Below are 14,009 nucleotides of genomic sequence, written 5' to 3'. Positions count from 1 at the left end.
CGAACACAAAACCCAACATAGAAATAGAAAACATAGACTGCCCACCCAACACTCACGCCCTGACCAATAAATACATATAAAACAAGAGAAAACAGGTCAGGAACGTGACAATCATAAATATGGATAAGGTTCCTCTGACGTTTGACCTGCCTCTCACTCGGACTGTCAACAGGAAAGGCCAATCATCCGTCACGCTGAAAACAACTGGGCATGAAAAAACGCACTTCACCTGTGTTCTGAGCTGCACGGCATCGGGAGAAAAGCTTCCACCGATGTTGATTTTCAAACGCATGACGATGCCAAAAGAAAAATTCCAGAGAGGAATTGTTGTGAAAGTCAACAAGAAAGGATGGATGACGGAAGGCCTAATGCATGAATGGCATACGGAGTGTTACGGCAAGCGACCGGGAGGATTCTTTCACAAGAACAAGGCATTGCTCGTGTTGGACAGCATGAGGGCCCACATAACAGATTCTGTGAAAGAAGCCATCAAGAGGACAAACTCAATTCCAGCTGTGATTCCTGGGGGCACAACAAAGTATTTGCAGCCACTCGACATCAGTGTAAATCGTGCATTTAAGGTGGCGCTCCGTGTTCAGTGGGAGGCTTGGATGACAAGTGGGGAGAAATCCTTCACTAAAACGGGCCGCATGCGAAGAGCAACTTATGGTCAAGTCTGCCAGTGGGTCCTGACAGCGTGGAGCATTGTCAAAAAATCCACTATCATCAACGCGTTTCGAAAGGCTGGACTGCTGCGTGTTGAAGAGGGCAGCATGAGCTCAGCGGGGAATTTGCCTCCGGATGAAAGTGACGAGAGCGACAATGAAAACGATACAACATCGGATGAAGCAATTCTGAGGCTATTCAACTCCGACACCGAAGGCGATGACTTCAGTGGTTTCAGTGCACAGGAGGAAGATAGTGACCAATTACTTTCTTGGTAGGCTACTGTTTACTGCTATTTTTTTTATTTTTGTTACAAGCCGTGTTTCGTTAAAGCCTATTTATTTTTGTTACAAGCCGTGTTTCGTTTAAAAGCCTATTCATTTTTGTTACAAGCCGTGTTTCATTTAAAGGCTGTGTAAAGTTCATTTGTTTCAATGTACCGGTAGACACCTGCGGCTTATAGACACGTGCGGCTTATTTATGTACAAAATACATATATTTTTTTAATTCAGTGGGTGCGGCTTATATTCAGGTGCGCTTAATAGTCCAGAAATTACGGTATGTATAGCCCTACATAGGCTATACATATACTCTCACAGGGATATTGATATCTTCATTTTTCCAGTTTACATAGTTATTTAGGCTATTTTATATTCCTCTACATGGGTGTATTCCTCTACATGGGTGTTAGTATCATGACACATGACAAGACCCAGATGCAGATACAGGAGACAGATGGTTGGAGTCTAAGATGTTTAATAATCCAAAAAAGGAGTAGGCAAGAGAATGGTCATGGACAGGCAAAAGGTCAAAACCAGTTCAGAGTCCAGGAGGTACAGAGTGGCAGACAGGCTCGAGGTCAAGGCAGGCAGAATGGTCAGGCAGGCGGGTACAGAGTCCAGAAACAGGCAAGGTCAAACCTGGGAGGACTAGAAAAAGGAGAATAGCAAAGGCAGGAGAATGGGAAAAAACGCTGGTTGACTTGGACGAACTGGCACAGAGAGACAGGAAACACAGGGATAAATACACTGGGGAAAACAAGTGACACCAGGAGGGGGTGGAGACAATAACAAGGGCAGGTAAAACAGATCAGGGTGTGACAGTTAGAGGATTCAATAAAACTACAACTTGCTGTATGTAACCTCTCCCTTCTTTGGTTGACACATGAATGACGTCTCCAGTATTTCAGCCAGTGTTTTTTTGAGGAGCGCCACTTGCTGTTTGTGTATTGGAGGCACGTGGAGGGCAAGCAGTTACGACAGATCATAAACGATTGAATGTCAAGAAAAACGGTGACATTTAGATGCACATTTTTCTCGCCGTCTGTCAGCAGCTATAGGCCTACGCTTGATCTTGTTTACGAAGTGCATGGTTTATAGCTGTTTAGTAGTTTGTCTTCATAGTTCGAAGGATGTCTTCAGGTACTGGGAGTCAGACTACTAGTTGGGGAGTCCCTATCACCCACAGTGTCACCATCAATAATACATCAAGAGTATTCTACAACACCAGGAGGAACACTCTTTAGTATGACCCCTAGACCCACTCCAATTTGCATACTGACCCAACAGATCCACATATGAAGCAATCGTACTCCACACTGCCCTTTTCCACCTGGACAAAAGGAACACCTATGTGAGATTGCTGTTCATTGACTACAGTTCAGCATTCAACACCATAGTGCCCACAAAGCTCATCACTAAGCTAAGAACCCTGGGACTAAACACCTTCCTCTGCAACTCGATCGTGGACATGGTAAGGGTAAGCAACAACACATCTGCCACGCTAATCCTCAACACGGGGGCCCCTCAGGGGTGCGTGCTTAGTCCTCTATTGTACTCCCTGTTCACCCACGACTGCAGGGCCAAGCATGACTCCAACACCATCAATAAGTTTGCTGACAACACAGCGGTGGTAGGCTTGATCACCGACAACGATGAGACAGCCTATAGGGAGGAGGTCAGAGACCTGGCAGTGTGGTGCCAGGACAACAACCTCTCCCTCAACGTGAGCAAGACAAAGGAGATGATCGTGGACTACAGGAAAAAGAGGGCCGAACACATTCACATCAACGGGGCTGTAGTGGAGCAGGTCGAGAGTTTCAATTTCCTTGGTGTCCACCACCAACAAACTATCATGGTCCAAACACACCACGAAAGTCATGAAGAGGGCACGACAACGCCTTTTCCCCCCAAGTCATAATACTGCTAAAGAATTCATCAAATGGCCACCCGGATTATTTGCATTGACACCCCGTCCCCCAATTTGTTTTTACACTGCTGCTACTCGCTGTTTATTATCTATGCATGGTTACTTTACCGGTACCCCCTGTATAAAGTGTCATTATTGTTCTTTTATTGTGTTACTTATTTTTTAAGTTCTTTTTACTTGATGAAATATTTTCTTAACTATATTTTCTCAAAACTGCAGTGTTAGTTAAGTGCTTGTAAGTAAGCATTTCACGGTAAGGTCTACACCTGTTGTATTCGGCGCATGTGACAAATACAATTTGATTTGATCTGAGGTATGTGAAACTCAATCATAATAAAAGTAAATACACTATTGTTATTATAAGAATAATCATTATTATATTAATAGGCCTAATTTAACAGTATGTTAGGATCTTCTTCATCACCATCCTCATGAGTAGGCATAGGCCAATGATAATGTAGGCCTATAATCTGTGTCAACATGTATCCTTTCAGACATTTTCTTTAAAAAATGTAATGCAATGTTATGTATGCTTAATTAGCACCTTGTTTATCACTCTAAACTTCTATCCTATTTATATATTTCCTTCCACTGCCATTGACACACTATGGAAATATGTTGGCTTACTGTCAAGCACTTGGCTACCAAACAAACACTCAAAGTGCTAAAACCTTTCTCTGTGAACCATTACAAGTGTCTATATCCTGTTTAAGGTACTATTTCAAGGTGAAAGACAACATATATAAAGAATATAGCTCAGAGCATGGTCTCTAACCAATCCCATTTCATTAGCAGGTTGTGGGAATGTTGGCACTTAACTCATCTGGCCACAAGCTGAACAGATAAATGGTGACTGGTTGTTGTAGCCTGACAGAGATCCAATGTGGGTCAGTAACACATTCACAGGTACACTGCTGCCATGACGTGAAACACAGAACCCTGTTTGTGATCTCTCTCACTGTCGATCGACCTCCACCAAACCCACCCAGTTACACAAAACATCTACGACCGGAAGTTCCTCCTGGAGTGTCAAACCTCCCCTCTGACATGCACCCCTCCCTGTCTTCCTGATATTCCAGGGGTAACCAACCCCCTCTCAAACAACACTACGACTGACACAGCCCACCCCAAACAGACCCCCAACAACCACAATCCCCCAGTAGACAAGAGTGCAGGTAAGAGTCTAAGGGTAGGTGTGAGTGTGTGTGTGCTCACAGGTGTATGACATATTGTGTCATTTGTGATGAGTATTTTCATCATGTTTTTGCTTTCAACTTGTCTTTGCAGGGGAGGATGCTCAATTTGAAATGGACATTTAGCCATTTGGTGGATCTGCTGGATCTGCAGACTTGAGGATGACAATGAAAGAGTGACTCATGTTTAAACGGTCTTTTTGGAAACAGCACAGCATACTGAAATGAATGAAGACTGCATTATTGAAGTGATGCATTATTATGTGCAGTCATAATTCTAATCGCTCAGGAAGAGAAAAAATGTACATACAATCTCTCTATTGATTTAATATTATTTACTAATTGTTAGTCATTATCCTGTCTTAAAGATGAAGCATTTGAATGATATGTTTGAGTCTTCTCCAGTAGCATTTTGTAAGGATACCATTCTCAGGCTTGTTCTTTGTCTGGTTCTTTGTTAAGTTGTATTCGGGTAATAAGTTGTTGATTGTAAAACTAGGGCTACATTTTGCAGAATAATTTTTCTCCAGAAGAACTAATAAAAGACAATCATACTTTCTACTATCCTTTTGTGTTACTATTAAATAAGATAAGAGTATGCAACTTTCTAAAATATCCCATGTTGTTAAAAAATACAAGTCCTGTGAAAACCATAGATGGAGACGGAAATAAATTGAGGATTTATTAAACAAAAGGTTCATGTGACATTTTACAGATATTTCGTCCTTTATGAAATAATACTTCTCGCATGAATATGTACTCTTTTTTTAAACCATATGATTACCAGGTCACACAGTGGAATTAAAGTGCTTTAGGGGTCAACATTGACAATGGCAACTTAAATGTGTCCTTGTATCTGCTATTGTCTCAATCATGAGTCCTTATGCATAATACATGTATGCTGTCAGGAGATCTCAGTTTAAAATCCTTTCGAGTGATTCTCTTGATCCTTTTCAGTGCTTGTGTTCAGAGTCTGCTTCAGTGTCCAGTACATCCATATAGTTTAGCATGGCTGAAGGCAGCAGCTGCCCTACTAGAATAGCCCTGAACTTTGAGGCTACACTCACAGTGAGCCCACACATTTGCACCTCAACTGTCTTTGTGAGGTCTGCAGGTCGAGCAGAAACTGGTACAGAGTGATGTTCTCTGGGAAGGAAAGTGCCTATGGGGTGTTCATGTTGGCAGACATGCTGATCAGTGGCAGCCACACTCGTCCACCACCATGCCCTCAAAGTGCTGCATCAGCACCTCGCTGTTTTCGTAATACAACATGGACAGAGGGGCCAGGTGGGTGGGCACACAGGATGGGCACGGGACCCGGTCTGAGAGGTGAAGCTTCAGTAGACGCTGGAAAGAGAAGAAAAAGACATGTTAGTACAAGTGAACTCACAAACAAACAGGAAATCATACAATATTGTAATAGGAAACAAATCAATGGCTCTATTTTAAATCTATTTCAAACATGTACATTTTCAGCAGTGATAATGTAATGTTGGTAGTCTTACCTGCATGTAAGCATGGTTGGTGGGGGTGAAGGTCTCGTCCACTGGGGTAGGGCAGCTGCCCTCACAGCGGTAGGCGTTATAGCGCTTGGGGTAAATAATCCACTCACTCCAGCCTATCTGGTCAAAGTCCACCCACATGTCTACCTTCTTGCACAGCGGGCCCTTCCTCTCCTCGGTGTGGGCCACGCCAGGGGCCACCCCAGCCACTCCTGCTCTCTGGTGAAGCCCGTGCCTCTTCCTGCGCCGGGCTCCCTTTCCTCCCTCTACGCTGACAGCAGGGCCAGCTCCAGCTCGCTCCCGGTCCAGAGTGACGTACTTGGAATGTTCAGCGGTGCGGATGAGGGTGGGGGCCCTCTTCTTTGTCTGGTGCTTGGAGAAGACCACCATCATGACCCGGTCGGCTGTGGGGTGCAGGACGCTCTCCAGACCCTTCTCTCTCTCTGCCCTTCCCTCTTCATGGCCAGGTGCGGAGCCTCCCTGGTGCAGCCAGTAGTAGCGGAACAGGGTGGTGACGTTGAACACCCTCCAGTTGGATGTGGCGGTCAGGGAGCTGGGCTCTGCCCTCAGGCATCCCAGGAAGAGGCTCTCTGGGCATGGCGGGCTGGAGCAGCGGCCACTCTGGGAGTGGTACAAGTCCACAGTAACATGCTCAGAGGCAGAGAAGGTAGGCAGGCGGATCCGTAGCTCAGAGCGCTTGATGTTGTCACTTGCAGAGATGGAGGACGCATCAAAGGTGACAGACCACCTCCCACCGCTCTGGTGACAACCTGGAGAGATAACATAGAAAATGTGTTGTTATGTGTTAATAACATTTAGACTACGTTACCCAGCAGGCTATGCGGGCGCGGGAGATGGTTAAAGAATGCCTTGCATGGCTAAACATGGAGTTTTATAGCTGAGGTATATGTTCATTAAAAGTAGTTAAACCTACGCGCCGGTTTGTCATTATATAAGGAACAAACATAACATGGTGTCAGATTGGTAGTCGCTATGAAGAGACAGAGAAAAGAAAGGAGTAACTCTGCAAATTTCCGCGACGAAAATTGAACATTCTACCACAAGTCAAATGACGTGAGTAGTCGAAGATGCTAGCTTGCAAGAGCGAGGACAACGAGCCGCAGCAGCGAGAGTGACAGCAGCGAGAGCGAGGCTGCATTGGAATTTGTTGACGAGCAAGTTGATGAGCAACATACTGTGAAGTAAGAGAAATTGACACTGTTCCTGATCTCCGTCATGGATAGGCTTAGTCCTCCTACTCCTATGCAGTTAACAGGCAATTTAGCTGACAATTGGAAACGTTTCAAGCAGAGATTCAAAATCTACCTAGCAGCCAGTGGTGCAGGGGGAGATGATGACAAATTGAAAGCTTCCATTTTTCTGCATGTTATTGGAGAGGATGCATTGGACATTTACAATAGCTTTCAGCAAGACGAGGCAAACTTGACATTGACTGTGCTAATGGCTAAATTTGAGGAGTACTTTGTACCAAGCCAGAACGTCACGTTTGAGAGATACAAGTTTTTCTCTCATGATCAGAAACAGGGAGTCAGTTTTGACCAGTATTTGGCTGAGCTGAACACACTGAGCAAAACGTGTGAATTTGAAAATCTGAAAGACTCACTAGTGAAGGACAGGATAGTCTGTGGCATACTTGATAATTGACTCAAGGAGAGATTGCTGCGTGAGCAAGATTTAACTTTGGATAAAGCAGTGAATATGTGTCGAGCAGCTGAAACGCTGTGCAGGATGAGACGTCAGTGTATGCAATAAAAAGAGAAGAGCAATACACACAACGCCTTACAAAACAAAAACAAGCAAAAGAGAGAAATCAAAACACTACATGTGGAAAATGTGGATTTATCCACAAGCCAAAAAAATGCCCTGCATATGGCAAATCATGTAACAACTGTGGGGAAAAATAATCATTTCTCAAAATGCTGCAAAGCTGAGGCTACAAAGAAAAAGGTTCACACAGTCGAGGAGATGGAAGAATTCTTTGTTGATTCTGTGGAAATATGCAATGCAGTAAATGCTGAATGGATTGTGCCATTGACTGTGAATGAAACTATAATACCATTCAAGCTTGATACTGGAGCACAGGTAAACCTGTTATCGCTGGATGACTACAAAACACTGAAGGTGAAGAGCAAAATACACCCGGTGAAAATTAAGGTTACTGGTTATACTGGGGAGAACATACCAGTCAAAGGTAGCTGCATAGTAACTTTACAGCATAAAGGAAAACAGTTCAGAGCACAGCTGCTGATTGTGGAAAAGAGTGTACAGCCTATTCTAGGAATCAATGCATGTGAAAAGCTCAATTTGTTGAAAAGAGTGTATGTAGTGACATCACAGACTGAAAATGACCAAGAATCACTATTGGCTGAGTATGAGGATGTGTTTGAGGGTCTTGGATGTTTACCAGGAGAACACAAAATATGTACTGATGACAAAATTACTCCAGTTGTGCATGCATGCAGAAAAGTTCCATTTTCACTGAGGAAAAAGCTCAAAGAGGAACTCGGACGCATGGAAAAGATGGATGTCATCACAAAAATGGATGAACCTACAGACTGGGTGAGCTCACTGGTTATTGTGGTGAAAAAGAACGGCGATCTCAGGATATGTCTAGACCCGAGAGATGTCAACAAAGCAATCAAGATAGAGCATTTCAAGTTGCCAACCAGAGAAGAGATTATGTGGCAGTTTGCTGGAGCAAAGTGGTTCAGTAAGCTTGATGCCTCATCAGGATTCTGGCAAATGAAGCTAGATCATGCAAGCTCAAGGCTATGCACATTCAACACACCTGAGGGCAGGTACAGATTTCTTCGTCTACTATATGGGATTCTCTCAGCGCCAGAGGTCTACCACAAGACAATCCACATGATCTTCGAGCACATTCCAGGAGTGGAGACTATGATGGATGACATCATCATCTGGGGGTCCACTAAAGAAGAACACGATGCGAGAGTGAGACAAGTGCTGGACCTGACACGGAAAGTCAACCTAAAACTAAACAAGGACAAATACGAGTTTGGTGTGAAAACACTTACCTTCGTGGGAGATGTACTTTCAGAGGACGGAGTCAAACCAGACCCGAGGAAAACATCAGCCATCAACAACATGGAGCGCCCGAAGAACAAGGACGATGTGAGACGCTTCATGGGCATGATCACCTACCTTGCAAAGTTCATACCTCAACTGTCAGCACAGTCCGCTCCACTCAGATGTCTTCTGGAACAGAAAAATGAATGGGAATGGTCCCATGAACAGGAAAACTGCTTCAAAAACCTAAAGAAGACAATCACAGAAGAGCCAGTGCTCAGGTTCTATGATCCAGAGAAAAGCACAAGGATTTCTGCAAACGCGTCACAGTTTGGCCTGGGAGCAGCTCTTCTGCAACAGCATGACGACACATGGCAACCCGTCGCTTATGCATCCAGAGCCTTGACAGGCGCAGAGACAAGGTATGCACAAATAGAGAACTACTAGCAAGCACATACGCTTGCGAAAGGTTTCACCAATACGTCTACGGACGAGACGTCGAAGTAGAAACCGACCACAAACAATTGGTGTCAATCATGTCTAAGCCACTGAATGATTGTCCAATGAGTATCCAGAGAATGTTGATCAGACTGCAAAAGTATGATGTGAAGATGATCTATACCCCGGGAAAGTTCATGTTCGCCGCTGACACTCTTTCCCGAGCAGTCGACAAGAAGGAGAGCTTCGACACACAGAAAAACACTGAGATTCAGGCCTACGTCGACATGATCGTAGCATCACTTCCTGTGTCTTCTGAGAGAATGGAGCAGATCAAAAGAGAGACCGCAGTTGACCAAACAATGACAGAGTTGAAAGAAACAACACTGATAGGATGTCCAGCACAGAAAAACAACTGTCCAAGGAGAATACAGGACTACTGGATGTGCAGAGCAGAGCTCACCGTTGTGGATGGCATAGTGTTCAAAGGCAACAAGATTGTCATTCCCATGACACTACGCAAAGAAATGCTACAGAAAATACACGAGGGCCACTTGGGTGAGGAAAAAAATGCAAACGACGAGCACGAGAAGTAATGTACCGGCCAAGAATGAACCAGGAAATCAGCCAGACCACTGCTTCATGTGAACTGTGTTTGACCTACAGGCCAAAGCAGCAAGCAGAGCCGCTAATGCCCCATCCAGTACCCAACAGACCCTACTACAAAGTTGGAGTTGACCTTTTTGACTGCAATGGCAAAAGTCACATTGTTGTTACCAACTACTACTCAAACTACCCTGAAGTAGCAACACTGCCAACTACCTCCAGCAAAGCTGTAATCACCTACCTGAAATCAGTCTTTGCAAGACATGGGGTTGCGTCTGAACTGTACTCGGACAATGGCCCGCAGTTTTCAAGTTCTGAATTCCGATCGTTCGCTGACGACTGGGGATTCCGACACAACACCTCCAGCCCCAACTACCCAAGATCCAACGGCTTAGCAGACAGTTCAGTCAAAATTGTCAAAGGTCTGATGAAAAAGGCACATGATGGAAAGGAGGATTTCCTAAAAAATCCTCCTTGTAGTATGGTGAGAGGCTATTGTTTCACCCATTGGCCCACCTCACACACAGGCATACATGTAAGCTACACCTTGATCTGAAAGGATGTGGTAGTATGTGGTAGTATCACACAGGTAGTATCACATTTTCATTTCATTTCATTACAGTACAACGGTTGGATTTGTTTGATCGTAGCTAGCTACACAGCTAGCTACATAGCCGTCTTTGTATCAAAGATAATTGTGTAGTCTAGAGCGATTTTCTAGGTTAGCTAGCCAGCTACTGTCGTTCTTTTAACGCAACGTAACGTAATCAACACTGCTAGCTAGCCAGCTAGCCCCCGAATAGCAGCACTGTAGAAACTATTACACTCAACGGAACGACTTGATTAGTGTAGTGTCAACAACGCAGCCACTGCCAGCTAGCCTACAAAGTCAACAACGCAGCACTGCCAGCTAGCCTACTTCAGCAGTACTGTATATCTAATCATTCTAGTCAATAAGATTCTTGCTACGTAAGCTTAACTTTTGAACATTCGAGACGCGTAGTCCACTTGTCATTTCCAATCTCCTTTGCATTAGCTTAGTCTCTTTTGTAGCCTGTCAACTATGTGTCTGTCTATCCTGTTCTCTCCTCTCTGCACAGACATACAAACGCTCCACACCGCGTGGCGCGGCCACCTAATCTGGTGGTCCAGCACGCACGACCCACGTGGAGTTCCAGTCTCCGGTAGCCTCTGGAACTGCCGATCTGCGGCAACAAGGCAGAGTTCATCTCAGCCTATGCCTCCTCCAGTCCCTCGACTTCTTGGCACTGACGGAAACATGGATCACCACAGATAACACTGCTACTCCTACTGCTCTCTCTTCGTCCGCCACTACGTGTCTCTCACACCCCCCGAGAGCTTCTGGTCAGCGGGTGTGGTGGCACCGGATCCTCATCTTCCAAGTGGTCATTCTCTCCTTTCTCCCTTACCATCTGTCTATCGCTCTTTGAATTCCATGCTGTCACAGTTACCAGCCTTTCAAGCTTAACATCCTTATCATTTATCGCCTCCAGGTTCCTCGGAGAGTTCATCAATGAGCTTGATGCCTTGATAAGCTCCTTTCCTGAGGACGGTCACCTCTCACAGTTTTGGGGCACTTTAACCTCCCACGTCTACCTTTGACTCATTCCTCTCTGCCTCCTTCTTTCCTCCTCTCTCTTTTGACTACCCTCTACCTTCCCCCCTACTCACAGGCAGGCAATACGCTCGACCTCATTTTACTAGATGCTGTTCTTCACTAACCTCATTGCAAACTCCCTCCAAGTCTCCGACCACTACCTTGTATCCTTTTCCCTCTCGCTCTCATCCAACACTTCCACACTGCCACTCGGATGGTATCGCGCGTCCCAACTTCGCTCTCTCTCTCCGCTACCTCTCCTCTTTCCATCTATCATCTCTTCCCTTCTGCTTCAAACCTTCTCAACCTATCTCCTGATTGCTCCTCAACCCTCCTCTCCTCCCTTTCTGGCATCCTTTGATCTATTCCCCTATCCTCCAGCGCTCGGTCCTCCCCTCCCGCTCCGTGTCGACGACTCATTGGCGAGCTACAGAAACAGGGCTCCGGGCAGCCGAGCGAAAATGGAGGAAAACTCGCTCCCTGCGGCTGGCATCTTTCACTCCTCCTCTCTACTATTTCCTCTTCTGTCTCTGCTGCTAAAGCCACTTTCTACCACTCTAAATTCAGCATCTGCCTCTAACCTAGGAAGCTCTTGCCACTCTCCTCCTCCTGAATCCTCCTCCCCTTTTCCTCTCTGCAGTGACTTCGTCAACCTTTTGAAAAGAAGGTCGACGACATCCGATCTCGTTTGCTAGATCAAACGACACCGCTGGTTGCTCACAATGCCTACTCCTGTGCTCTGACCTTTTCTCCCCTCTCTCTCCAGATGAAATCTGCGTCTTGTGACGGCGGCCGCACCCCTGCCCGCTTGCCTATCTCCCTTCTTTCTCCAGACATTCCTCGGAGACCTTCTCCCTTACCTCACCTCGTCATCAACTCATCCCTGACCGGCTGGTACGTCCCTTCGCGTCTTCAAGAGAGCGAGAGTTGCACCCTTCTGAAAAACTACATTCGATCCTCCGATGTCAACAACTACAGACCAGTATCCCTTCTTTCTTTTCTCTCCAAAACTCTTGAACGTGCCGTCCTTGGCCAGCTCTCCGCCTATTCTCTCAGAATGACCTTCTTGATCCTAATCAGTCAGGTTTCAAGACTAGTCATTCAACTGAGACTGCTCTTCTCTGTATCACGGAGGCGCTCCGCACTGCTAAAGCTAACTCTCTTCCTCTGCTCTCATCCTTCTAGACCTATCGGCTGCCTTCGATACTGTGAACCATCAGATCCTCCTCTCCACCCTCTCCGAGTTGGGCATCTCCGGCGCGGCCCACGCTTGGATTGCGTCCTACCTGACAGGTCGCTCCTACAGGTGGCGTGGCGAGAATCTGTCTCCTACCACGTGCTCTCACCACTGGTGTCCCCCAGGGCTCTGTTTAGGCCCTCTCCTATTCTCGCTATAACAAAAGTCACTTGGCTCTGTCATAACCTCACATGGTCTCTCCTATCATTGCTATGCAGACGACACACAATAATCTTCTCCTTTCCCCTTCTGATGACCAGGTGGCGAATCGCATCTCTGCATGTCTGGCAGACATATCAGTGTGGATGACGGATCACCACCTCAAGCTGAACCTCGGCAAGACGGAGCTGCTCTTCTCCCGGGGAAGGACTGCCCGTTCCATGATCTCGCCATCACGGTTGACAACTCCATTGTGTCCTCCTCCAGAGCGCTAAGAACCTTGGCGTGATCCTGGACAACACCCTGTCGTTCTCAACTAACATCAAGGCGGTGGCCCGTTCCTGTAGGTTCATGTCTACAACATCCGCAGAGTACGACCCTGCCTCACACAGGAAGCGGCGCAGGTCCTAATCCAGGCACTTGTCATCTCCCGTCTGGATTACTGCAACTCGCTGTTGGTGGGCTCCTGCTGTGCCATTAAAGCCTGCTACACACTATCAGAACGCCGCAGCCCGTCTGGTGTTCAACCTTCCCAAGTTCTCTCACGTCACTCCGCTCTCTCCACTGGCTTCCAGTTGAAGCTCGCATCCGCTACAAGACCATGGTGCTTGCCTACGGAGCTGTGAGGGGAACGGCACCTCAGTACCTCCAGGCTKTGATCAGGCCCTACACCCAAACAAGGGCACTGCGTTCATCCACCTCTGGCCTGCTCGCCTCCCTACCACTGAGGAAGTACAGTTCCCGCTCAGCCCAGTCAAAACTGTTCGCTGCTCTGGCCCCCCAATGGTGGAACAAACTCCCTCACGACGCCAGGACAGCGGAGTCAATCACCACCTTCCGGAGACACCTGAAACCCCACCTCTTTAAGGAATACCTAGGATAGGATAAAGTAATCCTTCTCACCCACCCCCCCCCTTAAAAGATTTAGATGCACTATTGTAAAGTGGCTGTTCCACTGGATGTCATAAGGTGAATGCACCAATTTGTAAGTCGCTCTGGATAAGAGCGTCTGCTAAATGACTTAAATGTAAATGTAATGTGGCATCTGATCCATCTATTATCGGATCTATCCAGCAGGGGGCAATGTGTGGCTATGAGTCAACAACAATCTAATGAGCAGTCAGCCACAGCCTGTGTGTGTATTACTGCAGCCTGTGTGTGATGTTCTGTAATTTTGCACTCTTTTCTCCATAAACTGAAATCACAGTTCAGTTCATATTGGAATCGGGCTCGTGTGGTGGAGAAGATCTTTGTTGACTACACTCAACCTTGTCTCAGGGTAGTAGGTTGGTGGTTTGTGCATATCCCTCTAGTGTTGTGGGGGATGTGCTTTG

The 14,009-nt window shown here is 46.2% G+C and overlaps 1 protein-coding gene and 1 pseudogene across 1 annotated transcript; one reads left to right on the top strand and one right to left on the bottom strand.

The window, feature by feature from the left end:
• LOC111960854 (eukaryotic translation initiation factor 4E-binding protein 1 pseudogene) lies at positions 1-5,122 on the top strand (annotated as a pseudogene).
• Positions 5,123-5,261: 139 nt separating this feature from the next.
• LOC111961659 (nodal homolog) lies at positions 5,262-11,130 on the bottom strand (the record flags this gene model as incomplete). Its single annotated transcript, XM_023984093.2, has 3 exons — positions 5,262-5,414; positions 5,573-6,339; positions 11,106-11,130. Coding segments are annotated over 3 exons (945 nt in total), but the record flags the coding sequence as incomplete, so codon positions are not given.
• Positions 11,131-14,009: the final 2,879 nt, after the last annotated feature.

Source organism: Salvelinus sp. IW2-2015, linkage group LG4q.1:29, assembly GCF_002910315.2.
Source record: "Salvelinus sp. IW2-2015 linkage group LG4q.1:29, ASM291031v2, whole genome shotgun sequence".
Lineage (NCBI taxonomy): Eukaryota > Metazoa > Chordata > Actinopteri > Salmoniformes > Salmonidae > Salvelinus > Salvelinus sp. IW2-2015.
Note: the sequence above shows the minus strand (reverse complement) of the source record. Positions and strands in the feature narration are given on the sequence as shown.